The following is a 16,074-nucleotide window of genomic DNA, read 5'->3' on the forward strand; positions in this document are numbered from 1 at the left end:
CTTGGAATCAGGTTACAGTCATATTCTTCCCCCAACAGCCTCAGCAGAAGTACTGTAAAGGGAGTTCAATACAATGCATCACACATACACCACCTGTCTTCCAGTCACATCCTGCACCGATTGCCAGTGAGGAATCTGATTGACAGTAGTCAGATGTATGGCATGTTTGGAAGCATGTGGTATTCTGGTCAATTACAAATGCACCACTATAATAATAATAAAAATGGTATTTATAGAGCACACTTTACATCATAATAAAACATTTTTAAAAAGCAGACCTGTTGACAGAATCTGGCTATGGGGCGACAATAATGTGGTCAAGAGGCATGGTTTCTATCTTTAGCCTTTGGCATGGTTTATTCATTCACATGTTAAACAGCAGTTCTAGAGTTCTCCTCTCACTGAGAGGCTGGTGGGAAAGAGGTAGAGGGGGAGGAGACATCTTTTTATATACTCGCCACCTGGTGGTATCATGAGTGGCTCTGCCTAGAGCGCCCTCTAATGGAAACAGTTATATATCGCTGCTGTCGGGTCAAAACCTCATAACTCCATTTTAATTTTTTTTTTTATATAAATCAACTCCGTAGATCATCCTCCATATATGTGTGTGTGGGTTTTACAAACTTTAAACAATGGGAAAACATTAAACCGGTCATCTGTCTAAACCTCCTAACTCTATTCACCCTCAAATCTGTGTTTGTTTTTTTTCATCTGCTGAAAAGTTGGGTTTTTGGAGTTATGAGGTTTTGTCCCGACAGCAGCGATATGCAGTTAGACAGTTACTAGCAATCCTACATAGGACCCTAGAGAAAAGCACTGTGGAAGAGATGTGATGTGTGAGATTTTAAAACTGTAATGGAGTCTGAGGCACTAATTTTACTGGTAAATCGCACCCGACTGACCAACTGGACTACTTCTATTATATTGGAGATTACCAGTTGTAAAGTGGACATAACTCTCCAAATGTATCAACACATGGGAGCATGGCAACATAAATAACACTTCCACAGATTCATTTTCAGCTCTTAGAAAGAATCATGAAGCAGCTTATCTTCTAAAGGAATTGAGCAAAAAATATTGTCAATTCAACCCAACATATTACTTCAGAATTTCCATACAGTACTGTGATCTCATTGGTATACAAATTACAACACCATTAAGCTATATGGATATAGAGCTCCAATATTGAGCCTGTCTCCTCTCTGGTTCTGGAATATTCTCTATGGCTACAGCCTCTAGCAAAAATTAAGATTAGCTACAGCATTTTCACTGAGCAATATAGAAACCAATGGTTCTCCTAGATTGTAAATTGTATGGTTTAAAACAAGGCTTAAACCCTCACAAATAATAATAACTGTGTACATTTTCTATTAAAGTCATATAACTGCTTTAAGATCTTGGAGAACCATAGGCTTCTATGTTGTATGGTAAAATTATTGTAGCTATACTCCAAATTTACATGAGAAGCCACAGCCAGAGACTTCAAGGCCTAAATGGGGTGGGCATTGTTTAAGTCTTAGTCTGTACAGTGCAGTAAACAAGCACCACCTGCCTTCCAATCACATCCTGCATTGTCTGCTGGTAAAGGATTTGATTGGAGGGGGTCAGAAGTGGACAGATTTAAGCTCCCTGGATAGGCTTCAAGTCATGTCGTAAATATCATAAATATGACTTGAGTACACATGAATGGTCCAAAAAGTGGCAAAGTTTCTGACCAAAGCACTTGAATGTGTGACATGTCGTATCCACGACTTCTGAATTGGGGGATGGGGAACCTCCCAGGAGAACTGAAGGCAGCATTAACCCACTACAATAGGCATTGATGTTGTGCTGCCTTCCAAAGGTTTATAGATTTGTGCTTGTGTTTCTTCCTTGCGCCTTGTCCTCAATTCCTCAGTGAAAGGTCACAGGGAAAATGAGGAGGAGATGCGGACTAAACAAATCTGTTGGGAAAAAATTGAAATTGATTACGTTTGTGGGAGGAGCTTTATACGTCTAGCCTGCATCAGAGATCTTCCAAAAACATTTCCACATGAGGAGAAGACACATAATGTAGAGGAGGCAAGCAAGGAAACATCAGACTTACTCTGTGTGTTTCCTACGGCTTGGGAGCGGCCTTAAAGATGGGGAATATGAGGAATCATGAGACAGATGAAGGGATGCTTTTCTCAGTCTTTGGCATGCACCCATAGCACAGAGACTCCTCACATTCACTGGCTACTGTGGTGTTTTCCGCCCCTTAGAAAGCATACAATTAGGTCAGAAGAGGAGTCACAGAGTCCGTCCCTCTGGTGTGTCGTGATTCACTCCCTGTGATGCTTCAGCGCCTTCATGCTGGTTGGTTAATGACCTGTGCTGCCAGATGTAGGTCTACAGGGGGAACATGTGGTGACAACGGCTACACATGGGAAACACACGTTTAGCAAGACAGTGATGGTTTAGAAAAAGAGGGGGGACAGTTCTATAAACTGGCAGCACGCTCTGACATAGCCGAGAGAGATCATAACTGTCCCAAATCTCTCAGAGACATTTTCCACATAATGGCCAGAGCAGAGAGGGGGAGGGGGAGCAATATCATCCATGGCCCTCAAGTGGAACCTGTTAAAAACCACATAGCCACTCCCACACAGCTGCACAAATTGCCTCTGAATCCAGCTGGCAGATGGTGTGATTTGTGCGAGATTTGACAGATGAGTTTAACATCTTATCAAAACGAAAATGTGTCTGAGAAGTAGCTTTTCATATGGCTCACAATGGGTGGGCAGCACTTTGTTATCTGGGGCTATTGGACTCGAATAGGCTTTTAATTGTAAAACATTTTGTCCTGTGTCTTCTCTGCTTACACTGACAAATGAAGCAAAATGGTGCTTGGATGACCAGCACAGCCAGTGGCACATAATTTAATTACAAAACCATGCAATTTCCTGAGCACAATAAGGAAGCAAGGGCCAATTTAATGACTGCCCAGTCCCTCTCTTATCTGGCTTTTATATGCAATAATGAAACTGAACACAGAAATTACCTTGTACAAACACTGAAATAATAGGAAATGTATACTTGATGCATTTTCTCAATTAAGTTAAGCTTGTCTGTGCTATGAATGAATGAATGAAAACTTTATTTAACAGATTGCAGAATGGGTACAATACAGTACTGTACGGCTCAATACACACAATTGTTAAGGGGATGCAGACCAGAGAAAGACTTTCGTCTTGTTTACATCAGGGTCCCCCATTTTCAATTCATAGTGACATTTATGACATACAGGGTGTAAAGTACTTGAGTAATTGTACTTCGTTACAATACTTAAGTACTGTTTTGGAGGATTTGTACTTTACTCGAGTATTATTAGGTTTGTATACTTTGTACTTGTCACTCCATTACATTTCAGAGAAAAAAAACATACTTTTTACTCCTTACATTTAAAATGCAGGCCTAAAGTACAAAGTACAAATCTCACAGGTCCAACCATTTTAATTAGTATATTTTAATTGTTTATCTGGCCGAACTAACGTTAACGTTATTAATCCTGCGACCACAGTTAAACAGCCAATCAAATCCCCATCAATGGAAAATGAACCCGCCCATACCAATGCTGATTGGTCCTTGTGCAACACTAGAAAGCTGGGATCTTTGATTAAACACCTGCTATCAGAATAATAGACAGTCAGATCCGCATTATGCTGTGGTTAATATTGTGATATTATTCAGGGTACTCCAGTATTCTGTCTTTAATATTGTGATATTATTCAGGGTACTCCAGTATTCTGTGGGGGTGGGGGGGGGGGACACTGTACAACTGTACAAGCAAAACTGTACATTGGAATATTGACAACCATACTTGGTAATTTACTGTACATTGGAGGGGGTTGGGTTAGGACATTTACATGGGCCAGTTTCGAATTGCAGTCTCCCGTAGGTGTTCTTTGAGAGTGTTTTTGAAAGTGGGTAGTGATTCACATTCCTTTACAGCTTTGGGTATAGGGCGTTCCACATTGATGTGCCATAATTGCTAAACGTGTTTAGTCCCTTGTTTGAGCCGAATCTGGGTTTAACATGATTTGTGGAGCTTCCTCTTCAATCCTCTGGTGTTGTGGGCGTGGTATTCACTGACCTTTGGGAAGTATTTTGACATGTACATGGGTACCTTAGTCGTATAGTGTATCTTGTAGACCAGGCCCATTGCAAGTTGCTGTACTCTGTCGTCTACTCTAAGCCATCCTAGGTAGTCAAAGTGGGCAGGGGTGAGGTGGGTTCTAGGAGTAAGGTCAAGTAGTAGTCTGACCAGTTTGTTTTGTGATGTTTGTAATCTTGTTTTTAGCGCCTTTGAGGTGCTTTGGTACCATGAGGTGCAAGCATAGTCGTAGTACCCTTGAATGAGGGTATTGTTATTTTCATTATATGCTAAATTGTCTAAATCACTCCTGAAATAATGAGTGTGGCAGAGTGAGGGTCCATGCATTATGTTTAAAATGAGCAGTTCATTCACTGTGACTATTGTTGTGGTTTGTTTACCACTTGTCTTACACGGTGCCAAACTGAGGTTGGGTACTTTTCACCAAACTCATTTTCAAGCAGGTATTATGTCGCCACTTGGTGGTTAAACTTATCACATGCAATTGTAAAAATCTCCACGATGACCTAACATTTTATTGAACACGAGGACCCTCGTAGAATAGTTGCAGGGAGGGGGGGGGGGGCGTTTAGTTGCCATGATATAATATGATATGATTGCATATTGTCATCGTAGGCAGCCTAAAATTAAAATGTAGTATACTGCTCCACTTTGAGCTCATTGTCATTGGTCAAGTGCAGTCAGACGCAGCGTGCGCATCTCTCAGATTCATACAAAGTAATTGCTCCAGCTGCGCCCGGTGAAACGGTCGTGCTTTGTTTACGTGCCTGTGCCTGTATAGCCGTTCGGCACATTTAGTTAACCCGCATAATTAAATGGTGTGGGTTTCGGTTTAGTTACACAGACAACAGAGTAAATATGATGTGATTATGATCAACGCGAGGAGAATGTTCCTCAGAATCCAGGCCGATGGGATCTTGACGGGGCCATGAGAGGCAACGGAATGGACCTGTTCTGGAGAATCTTAGCCGCTCTCAGCTTCGACTGTTTCAGAGATTCCACGTCTTCGAGGTGAGTAAGAACATATTCCATTTGGCCAAAAACACACAGTATAGGCCGACAGGTCACAGCCTCATTTAGCCAGGGAGACGTCACGTGCATTTCATAACCTTTATTGTCAAAAGGAACTGTACAAAATATATATATATATTTTTTTTAAAGAAGAAAATGGGATTGAAGTGGATTATGGACATACGGGAATCAAATGATAACGGACAATAATGAAATGAGTGTTTTGAAATAATGGCGAAAACGTCAATTTATATAATTTTGTAAAGTATCTCCCTTTCCTTCAGTTGTTATGATAACAGGTTTTCATTTGTATTCCTTCATCTTCTCCATTCTCAAAGATGGCCATATGTTACAGCCTAATCAGAAGAGCTCAAATCAAATCTAGATGACTAACAACAATTCACCAAAAAAAAAAAAAGATGTCCCCCTTATCTGGAGTAATGTCCATCCAGATCGTTTCGGTGTGATTTGCTTAGTTTTTGAGATATCTGCTGTAGAGATGCTCAAGGCACCAAAGAAAAAAAACATTAAATCGTGATATCACCCAGGATAGCCTACTCCACAGACCGTATGAGCAGTTTTGTGTAAGAGCTATTTTCTACCAAACTGCTCACAACAAGGTGTGTATTATCCTGAGTAACCTTTCTGGAAAGACATTGCTTTTGAGTCAGTTTTTCAAATAATCTCTTTGGTGCATTGAGCGCCACAGAGTACCTTCATTGTATTGGTGACTGCTGCAGATATCTCAAACTAGGCAAATCACACCAATATTATCTGGATGGATAGATATTTCTCCAGGTAGGGGTAATGTGTTTTTATTTTGGGTGAACTGTCCCTTTTTTAAATGGCTTAAAGATTCCCTGCGTGGATTAGACTGTTCCAAACTAAAGAATGTTCATTGAAGATGCTGCACATATACTGTATAATGAATAGTTGTGTGTTGCATGCTAGTCAGACCTTTAACCATTTCCCTCATATCTCTGTCCCCTATAGGTCTCCCACCAAGCTGAGCTCCAGCCAGGCAGGCAGCCTGGAGAGCAGCTCCCTTACCGGCTCTCTGTCCCTGGGACCAGACGTGCCACATTGCCAGTGCTGCATCTCCTACGAGGCCCGTCTTAAGCGCCTGTCCTGTGGCCACCTGTATTGTGACCCCTGCAGCGACCAGATCGTCAACCTGGCCTTCGAGGACATCGAGGGCCTCTCCGACTACCCATGCCCCATATGCAAGTCCATCCGGCAGCTCGGGGGCCTGGGGCCTTCGTCCTCAGGCTATTTCTATGGCCCCTTCGGCATCCTGCAACCGCAGCAGACTGGGAAGGAGCATGGGAGTCGGTGGGGGTGAACTAGAGGCTGTGAGGGGGACATAGAATCGCAATCTCTCAGCCTTCTGGTGGGAAAGGAATAAATAAATATCTTATCAGCTGTGACCTCCTTTTGATTTGAAGGCTCTACCTCTACCACTGCCAAGATGGGGATCTGGTCTGATGGGACTGGACGGAGACAATGGCCCTTATTTGTTTCATCTTTACTCTGTGTTGTAGTTGGTGGTCAGGTGAAGCTAATGGAAATGCTACTAGCTAACATCCATTGGTTGTAACTTAAGTGCCAAACTCATTGGTGGGAAGTGGAAAGACGGCTAGAGCTTTACATGATTCAGTGTTCGCTATTTTGTATGTTGATAGTTTGCATCGGGCGGTTCTTACTTCGGAAATTAACTTGTTTTCTGTGAAAGTAGGCATTTGCACTTATTCTTAAATAGTTTTCTTGTGAGTGTACATAACATGAGGCGGTTGATTTTAATTTATTCAAAGAGACCTATTGCACAAAGTGCCATGCTACTTGTAAAGTGTTTCAGATCATATTGTATATATTTATTTTGTTTATAAAAATAAAGTTTGTGAATTGTGTACTATTCATAAAAAAAGGGGAGTTGAATTGTGGTGATACAGACTTGAGTTCAAGAATGATTTATGAACTAATGCCATTTATTTACCAGGATCATAACATGCTGATACAAAATATATGTACATCTGGCAAATTAAAGTGAAATTCGTACCAAAAACATTCAAATGTACAATGATGTAGAATGATATAAATATATATATATATGAAGCAAGTGGGATTGCCTAAAGGAGGCTTCACTGAAAAACAATGCTGATTTATTTTGCACAAATCCATTTAGTCTGACAAGTTATTGAGTTAACATTAACAAGTTTGAATATGTCCTCCAGTGATGTCATTGGAGGATACTTAATTATCGTGTTAATTACAGCTCAAGGAAATTGTGGATGAAAAATAAATAGTCTAGCAATTCCTGTCGCAATCCCTATTGTGATTTTTTTCATTTACTTTCATTGGATGCAGTGTCATCCGATGACATCAATGGAGGATATTTCATTTTATATTTAAAATTTAATTTAATTGCAACTCATTAGCTCTCAATAATTGCCAAACTAAATGAATGTGTGCAAAACCCGTGAGAGTTTTGGGATGTGTGCGAGAGGATGTGCAAAATAAATTGGCAATGTTTTTTGGGGGGTGAAGTGCCCCTTTAAGAGTTCTTCTGTATTTTAGATCCATATCTTTACAATCAGTTCGTTCCAACATTGTTTTTCCATGGAATTCAAGCAAATACACCGGGCCACCATATCAAGAGACCTAGACTGTAACCGATATCAGTTCAAGTGCCTTGATATTCAACAATGAATGTTTACATCATAAAAAATGTCATAGCGCTATCAAGTGAGGTACCTTTGACAGAAGGGAAGGTCAGCATCATGTATACAGTTTCTGTCCGCCATTCAAATATCAGGGCTAAATACATGCAAGTTTGGTTTATGTACAAAACAGTCATTCTGTCGTTTGTGGTAATGATGCCATGGGTGTCTGCTTGAAATCCACATCATGTAAACAACAGGATTTAAAGGGCCAGCAGCACCAAATACCCCCCTCTGTGCTTTACAGTCAAGTCCTTGACCTACATGCCGGCTGCATACTAAAACACCATTGGGTGGGAAAAGTGAAGGAATGAAAGTAAACACTAGAGGATAATTAAGCCTCGCTTTTCAAATCTAAACGTTGGTACCTTCTAAAAGTAGTAATACTCTGTCGTCAGAATGATGGTTTGTACAATTCCACCACGAGAGGATGAAGAGAAGAATGCATAATAATACTTTAGACTTAATCGCAGCTATTCAGAAATCACATCCGTCCATTACATCATCTAAAAGGTCAATAATACTTATAAGAAAGATGAAGTTAGAAATGAGGGAATCCCCCCCCCTTTCTTTTTTAAATTATCAGTGGTTCTCAGCCGTGTACTGAGACATACTGCAACATCCAGCGATGGTGGCCATGCAGACTTCACAGGCTAATATAACAAGGAAGTGAATGTAGGCCCTCCTCACATCCATGCAAAAGAGGAGAACTGTAACCAGAATAGCTCTCCTGCCCTAAATTCCAGATGTAATTCATTGGACACAATGCCCCCAAAAAAAAAAAAAACGTATCTTTCCCTAGCGTTCACTTGACCAACTGTATTCTGTGGGAGATAAAGCCTTGTGTCTTATAAGGACATGTGTCTTTGTCTCTGCCCCTTTGTAAACTCCTTGTCCTGGTGGGACCCCCTCCCCTCCTGTATATAAGTGACCCCTGCCCGGGGGTTCGGTCTTTTCTTCCTAGTCTCCTGGCTAGTCATCCGGAGGGGAGCCCTCAGCCATATTCTCTCTACTATTTTGTAATGTATTGATCTCAGGCTAATAAATCGTATTAAACGAATCCATTTGACTGAGAAAGTTATTCCACAATTCCCTCTACTTTAATAATATCTGAGGTCAAGCTTTGAACGCAAGGGTCTAATGTGGGTCTTCTTATGCACATGGGGGGGGTTACAGCAGACATGATGATAAGCCATCTGGTCGGAACTCTAGGTCTACATCCGACAGAAGGCAGAACACAGACAAAGATGTATAACAACTGCATCTCAAGATACTGGAATATGTGCTTATATGAAGCTTTCATCACATTGTTAAGCATAATCAGCCCTTATTCAGTTTGGGTCATAGCTTTACTGCAGTAAGACTTTAATTTTTTTTAAATGGAATACTGAATAGAAGGGTTTTTGTGAAGATTCACAGATGTACAAAAAGACAGTTCTCACATTCTTCAGTACTTTACAGCAGCGAGTCGCATCAAGAGGACCGCTCTTGCTTTAGGGCACACAGATCTTTGCACTGATTGTGTCCATATCACTGCAGATCATGACTTCTTGTGCTTCTCATCACCACATCCGGGTCTGCTCAGTATCTAGTGTTAGCTAGGGGATTAGTTAGTTTCAGGGTGATCTCAATACTGTTCATGGGAGAAGAATGGTCTGTATCGTTCTTCGGAGAAGAGGAGGGGTGGGGGTTTAGATCTCAGGAGCCTATCGAGGGCCCGTTACTCTTGGACACCTTGGCGTTATTGGGTGCTGGGAAGTAGCGCTGGTCCGGACGGGCGTCCGCCACCGACGGGTGGCCGAAGAGGAAGGTGTGCTTGTTGCTGCCGCCGGTGTCCCTGTGGCCAGGCCTGGACAGCGGGGTGGAGGAAGGCGCAGGGGTCCTGGAGGTCTGGAGGTTGTTGGAGGTAGGAGGGGGTGTCGCTCTGGTCACACCCAGGCCTTGGGGCCTTGATGCCGGGAAGAGGAAGGTGCCATTGTTGGTGTTCTGGTTGAGGTTGGTGTCGGCTCTCTTGGAGGGTGTGCTGGTGGCATCTGTGTCGGCGGAGGCCAGCGCCAGCTTGTCTCTGAGCTGCTGGACCTCCCACGCCAGCTGCTCCACGGGGTGGAGGTGGTTGGAGGAGACGGGGTGGGAGAATGCCTGTGGAGATGGAAATGTTGATCTTTCAATAAACACAGTGGGAGCAAGTTTGACAGTGTACAGAGTCTTGTTGTTTCAGAATGCCTGAGGACAACACACAATATGGTACTCAAATCTCTTGTCAAAGGTTGTTGTTGTTGTTGTTGTTTCTTTATGCTCTCTACCTGGAACTCTCTGCAGAAGGATTTAAAACTGAACAAGGAAAGTTCATCTACTTTGAAGAATGTACTGTAACATGCTTATGGGGGGCTTGATTGGTGTCTTTATTCAATGGAACTAGAAACCTCGTTGACTTGGCCCTGATGTTATCCGGATGATACTACACTATCTTCAGTTTTTGTGTTGTTTGCCTGTAACTCTTATGTAGAGTTATGTCCTAAAAAAGACTTAACAAACCAAGTGTTGTAAAAAGAAAACAAAAGTAAACTGATAACATTTTGTATCCTCAAAACCCTGTTGGTCATACAATTGCCGTTCTAGTGGAGCCTGAAAGGTTTTTCTTGTTTTGCCAAAATGTCCCTGTTCAGCTCCCTCGGCTTTAACCAAAATAGACAAACGCACCCACTCACACCCCTCTCTAGACTATTCTAAACATCACCATGGTGACAGCGTTTTAGGCAGTGCTCCCCAGAGAGCATAACAAAGGCTCCCAGACAGGAATATCACGAGTTGTCAATCAGCAGCTCGGCTAATCTCCACATCAAAGAGCTACTGTTGTTCTCCAACCACCTATTGTACTACATTCAGTTATGTAATCAAATTACACATATGGATATGCCCTAGAGGAGGTGATAGTTAGCCAGAGGGGGAAAAAACATTTGCTCTAGTAAATACATAACCGCACATGCATTTAACTACTAATGACTACTTGTGGGTGCCAGGCTGGCAGGCAGACATCTAGTAGTCATATGGTTGCTGGTTCGATTCCCAGTCTCAAATACTGGTGAACTGTCCATGAAAAACAATGAAAACGAACCTAATTAAAATACAGGGAATGCAATGATACAACACAAAATGTTGCTGCTTGTCCTGCAAAAAAAAATCATAAGCACATACCATATACTGTGCTCATAATTATGCATGTGAATAAACTAGAGCTGGGCATAGATACATTTTTTTTAATCTAGATTAATCTACCTGCAATCCTGGAATTGATCTAGATTAATCTAGATTAAAATGGCTAAAAAAAAATCTGCCAAAGGCATTCAAAATATGTGTGTTCTACCCAAATAATGACCAGAGGAGGAGATTTATCCTCTCCTCTTCATCTGAGGAGTCACTAGCTGTTCTATCTCCTTGTTCAACAGCATGAACATGTCTCTTCTTTTTGTAATTTCCAGTGTTTCTTTTAAAACCAGATTTATCGTAATATTCTGTGCCCTTCCTTTGATGCCATTAACATTGTTACACTGATATTGACAGTTCTCTCCAGTGTCAAATTACTCTCCGTCAGTAGTTTCTTCTGTGCACCTTCATTTCTTAATCCACACACAAACCTGTCTCTCAATGTGTCTTTTAGTGAATCTCTAAATTCACAATGCTGCTGACTGGTTGCTCACACACAGACTGCTGCAGAAGCAGGTTTCTCAACAAATTCAGTGCAAGCTCAGTGTAACAGTTCCACGAATGAAGAGAACACTGAACAGCTACTACAGTCTCAGGTCCACATCCAAGAGAACACTGAACAGCTACTACAGTCTCAGGTCGACCTCCAAGAGAACACTGAACAGCTACTACAGTCTCAGGTCCACCTCCAAGAGAACACTGAACAGCTACTACAGTCTCAGGTCCACATCCAAGAGAACACTGAACAGCTACTACAGTCTCAGGTCCACATCCAAGAGAACACTCAACAGCTACTACAGTCTCAGGTCCACCTCCAAGAGAACACTGAACAGCTACTACAGTCTCAGGTCCACATCCAAGAGAACACTGAACAGCTACTACAGTCTCAGGTCCACATCCAAGAGAACACTGAGCAGCTACTACAGTCTCAGGTCCACATCCAAGAGAACACTGAACAGCTACTACAGTCTCAGGTCCACATCCAAGAGAACACTGAACAGCTACTACAGTCTCAGGTCCACATCCAAGAGAACACTGAACAGCTACTACAGTCTCAGGTCCACATCCAAGAGAACACTGAACAGCTACTACAGTCTCAGGTCCACATCCAAGAGAACACTGAACAGCTACTACAGTCTCAGGTCCACATCCAAGAGAACACTGAACAGCTACTACAGTCTCAGGTCCACATCCAAGAGAACACTGAACAGCTACTGCAGTCTCAGGTCCACCTCCAAGAGAACACTGAACAGCTACTACAGTCTGAGTACGGCTCAATACACACAATTGTTAAGGGGATGCATACCAGAGAAAGACGTTTGTCTTGTTTACATCAGGGTCTCCCATTTTCATTTCATATTGCTCCACATTGTCATCAAACGGTCCAATATTTCCAATAACCCAAGCCATTTCTGTTGTAAACACTCACGATAGTCCAGTCGATCCTTCCTTTAGTGTGTAAAGTGGATTTCCTCCTCTTGTAGATGTTTCCAAGAGCAACGTGAGCTAACATGCTAACTCGCTAAGCTAACGTTAATAATGTAAACAAAGCTCTGAACGGACTTCTTCTTTCTTGCATTGCGCAGATTCAGACGTCCTCATCGCCGAATTGTGTTATATCCTGAGGACTTCTTAACCTCACCTGTATAACAATGATTACCGGACCACTAAAGTTACTTTAGTTTAACACATTTTTTTATTTTACCTTTATTTTACCAGGTAGTCACTTGAGATCAAAGATCTCTTTTTCGAGCAAGACCTGGCCAATTATTCTGACTCCAGCTCCGGTACATACGTGCAATCACTTCCGGGCACCACAGCTGTGAACTACGGCAAGTATTTAAGGACAATACAGACCCAACGTTGAGAAAAAGATTAACGGCGTCAATTATATTATCGTGCGATACTAGTCTCGCGTTAACGCAGCACGTTAACGCCGTTAACGGCCCAGCTCTAGACTAAACCAATATAATTTCAAATAATATATTTAATTTAATTTATATCATGTAATAATTGAATTCCTTATAAAAAAAATAATATATATATATATATATATATATACACTGTAAAAAAATATTACAGTAAATACTGTAATATATACAGTATATCAACCATAAATACACAGGATGCTTCTCCCCATACCTGTGCGTGGAGCGCCCCCCGGAGGTAGCACTCCCTCCACACCCCAATGCAGGGCCCCAGGAGCAGGGGCAGCAGGGGCTCGTAGGGGTCCAGGGTGGAGGTCAGGCCATGGGGCAGCTCGGTCAGGGCCCAGGCCTTCAGGAGCCTCTCGAGGCCGGGCAGGTTCTCAGAGGAGGGCGCCCTGCGGTGGCTCTTCTTGTACACGCCTGAGCTGCCGCTTCCGCGCCAGGGGAGCAGGTTAGCGGGGCAGGAGAATGAGCCGCGCGACAGGAGGAACACGGAGCCCGGGGCACTGTCGCTCAGCTGATAGAGGGATGAGGGAGGAAGGAAGAGAGAGAGAGAGAGGCATAAGAACAGTGAGGGGAAGGGAATATTGATCACTGCAAGTCAATATGAAAGCCATCAATGAGATTACTTAACTGACAACGACTCATCATAGATCTGTCATCGATAAGTAGGAGACCTACCTGGGTTCCATCCTAGAGGCAAATCTTTCCTGTGACAAAATGGCATCCAATGTAATAAAAAAAGTCAACCAACAAACTCGATTCTTGTACCGGATCTCCTCACTGGTAAACAAGAATACCATGAAGACTCTGGCAGGAGCACTCATTCAAGGGTACTACGACTATGCTTGCACCTCATGGTACCAAAGCACCTCAAAGGCGCTAAAAACAAAATTACAAACATCTCAAAACAAACTGGTCAGACTACTGCTTGACCTTACTCCTAGAACCCACCTCACTCCTGCCCACTTTGACAACCTAAGATGGCTTAGAGTAGACGACAGAGTACAGCAACTTGCAATGGGCCTGGTCTACAAGATACACTATACGACCAAGGTACCCATGTACATGTCAAAATACTTCCCAAAGGTCAGTGAATACCACAATCACAACACCAGAGGGAGCTCCACAAATCATGTTAAACCCAGATTCGGCTCAAACAAGGGACTAAACACGTTTAGCAATTATGCCACATCAATGTGGAACGCCCTACCCAAAGCTGTAAAGCAATGTGAATCACTACCCACTTTCAAAAACACTCTCAAAAAACACCTACGGGAGACTGCAATTCGAAACTGGCCCCTGTAAATGTCCTAACACAACCCCCTCCAATGTACAGTAAATTACCAAGTATGGTCTTGTCAATATTTCAATGTACAGTTTTGCTTGTACAGTTGTACAGTGTCCCCCACCCACCCCTCCTACCCAACCCCTCGCCCACCCACCCACCTCCAATGTACAGTCCCCCCCACCCCCCGCACCTACCCAACCTCCTCCAATGTACAGTTTCTACGTCAAATGTATATACTTTTTTTCTGGACTCTTTTCGTATCACAAACAGTACTGTATTTGCAAATCTGGTATGTCATAAATGTATAGATGTAGCAGTACTGTCTATCTGTATGTCATGTATGTCAATATGTTACGATGAATTGAAAATGGGGGACCCTGATGTAAACAAGACGAAAGTCTTTCTCTGGTCTGCATCCCCTTAACAATTGTATGTATTGAGCTGTACTGTACTGTACCCATTCTGCAATCTGTTAATAAAGTTTTCAATCAATCAATCGTCTACTGTGCTCAATCTGTGCTAAGAGCATCAGGCACTACCGATAAGCAACACAGGGGGGTGCAGTGGTCCTGTGCTAATACTTAGGGGGCGGTGTGACATTATTAACAAGTCTCAAGGACAAAACCTTCCGCCACAGGCATAGATGCAGATGACAGGCTGTTGATGCTAAACTCTATGCCTCTGCTCCAGGCGCGGTGAGGCCAGCCCTACCCTGTGTGCGTCTGGGTTGGTGTTGAGGTTGCCGTTGAGCAGGGGCTGGAGCGGGGTCGTTGGTGGGACGGGCTGCGTGAAACGGGCCCGCCTCTCGCCACTGTACTGCAAGGCCCAGTCCCACACGGCGGGCAGAGGGGGGTCTGAAGGGTCCGGGGACGAGCCCCGCGGAAGCACGTCTCTCCAGCCGTTGACCGGAGTGTAGCTCTGGGACAGATGCTGGGGAAGAGGTGGAACGGAGGAATGGAACAGGTTTATTATAGAGACATCATCTCAGACGGTATGAGCTGATGTGGGGATCAGAAACAACAGCTGGGGTAAGGATGCATCAATGCTCCATTTCTAAGATAAGAACTTAAGATTGTGAAACTGGATTGGTTGTGAGCTAGCCCCTTTCGTGACTGCGATGCAAGCCAGGGGCTCGAAGTCACTTATGGCTCCGTAGTAGCACTGCTTAAAAGCTAGCGGTGGGTCCAAAATATATCAGATATAAATTTCAAAAGGTACCCAGCGTTCCATTAGGGTTTCACACACACACGCGGCAGGGTTTGAAAGCTCGGCGTTGCTAATAAACATTTTAAAACATTTTTATAAACTGGTCAACACTGCTCAAAACGGCTGTATTTCCGTATTTGGTTGCCTGGTGCGCCATCACAGCGCATGCGCATCATGCACCCAACGCCGGAAATACAGCCGTTTTCACACACACACACACACGCACGCACACGCGCGCGCTTTCAAACCCCGCCGCGCGTGTGTGTGAAACCCTAATGGAACGCTGGGTACCTTTGAAATATATAGATATATAGATATATTTTGGACCCACCGCTAGCTTTTAAGCAATGCTTGGTGGTGCAAATTAACCTGGCTACTACGGAGCCATAAGTGACTGCGTATTCGAGCCCCTGGCTTGCATCGCAGTCACGAAAGGGGCTAGTTGTGAGCAGATATGCACCACAAGCAACAAAGCAACACACCAACAACAATCAAGAGAAGGTTGTTACAATAACAATACAAAAACAAGTACAAATTCAAGTAGTAAGCAGTATTGATGCAGTCCATTATTACTTTTACTTC

General features: G+C 43.0%; 2 protein-coding genes across 3 annotated transcripts in view; one reads left to right on the forward strand and one right to left on the reverse strand.

The window, feature by feature from the left end:
• The first annotated feature begins 5,030 nt into the window (after positions 1-5,030).
• Positions 5,031-7,063, forward strand: LOC311246345 (uncharacterized protein). The gene is made up of 2 exons (XM_084336499.1): positions 5,031-5,146; positions 6,140-7,063. Exons 1-2 carry the CDS (start codon positions 5,064-5,066, stop codon positions 6,486-6,488), a joined length of 432 nt encoding a protein of 143 aa, XP_084192625.1. The 5' UTR covers positions 5,031-5,063; the 3' UTR covers positions 6,489-7,063.
• A 56-nt stretch (positions 7,064-7,119) lies between these two features.
• Positions 7,120-16,074, reverse strand: part of mtmr11 (myotubularin related protein 11) — a 96,749-nt gene continuing 87,794 nt past the window's right edge. For both annotated transcript variants that reach the window (XM_084336494.1, XM_084336493.1), the window contains 3 exons: positions 14,998-15,216; positions 13,210-13,512; positions 7,120-10,002 (listed from right to left, as the gene is read on the reverse strand). In XM_084336494.1, coding sequence (XP_084192620.1) covers positions 9,562-10,002; positions 13,210-13,512; positions 14,998-15,216 — 963 coding nt within the window. In that variant the 3' untranslated portion in view covers positions 7,120-9,561. The remainder of the gene's footprint in view (positions 10,003-13,209; positions 13,513-14,997; positions 15,217-16,074) is intronic.

This window comes from Notolepis coatsorum, assembly GCF_963971535.1.
Source record: "Notolepis coatsorum genome assembly, chromosome: 19".
Taxonomy (NCBI): domain Eukaryota; kingdom Metazoa; phylum Chordata; class Actinopteri; order Aulopiformes; family Paralepididae; genus Notolepis; species Notolepis coatsorum.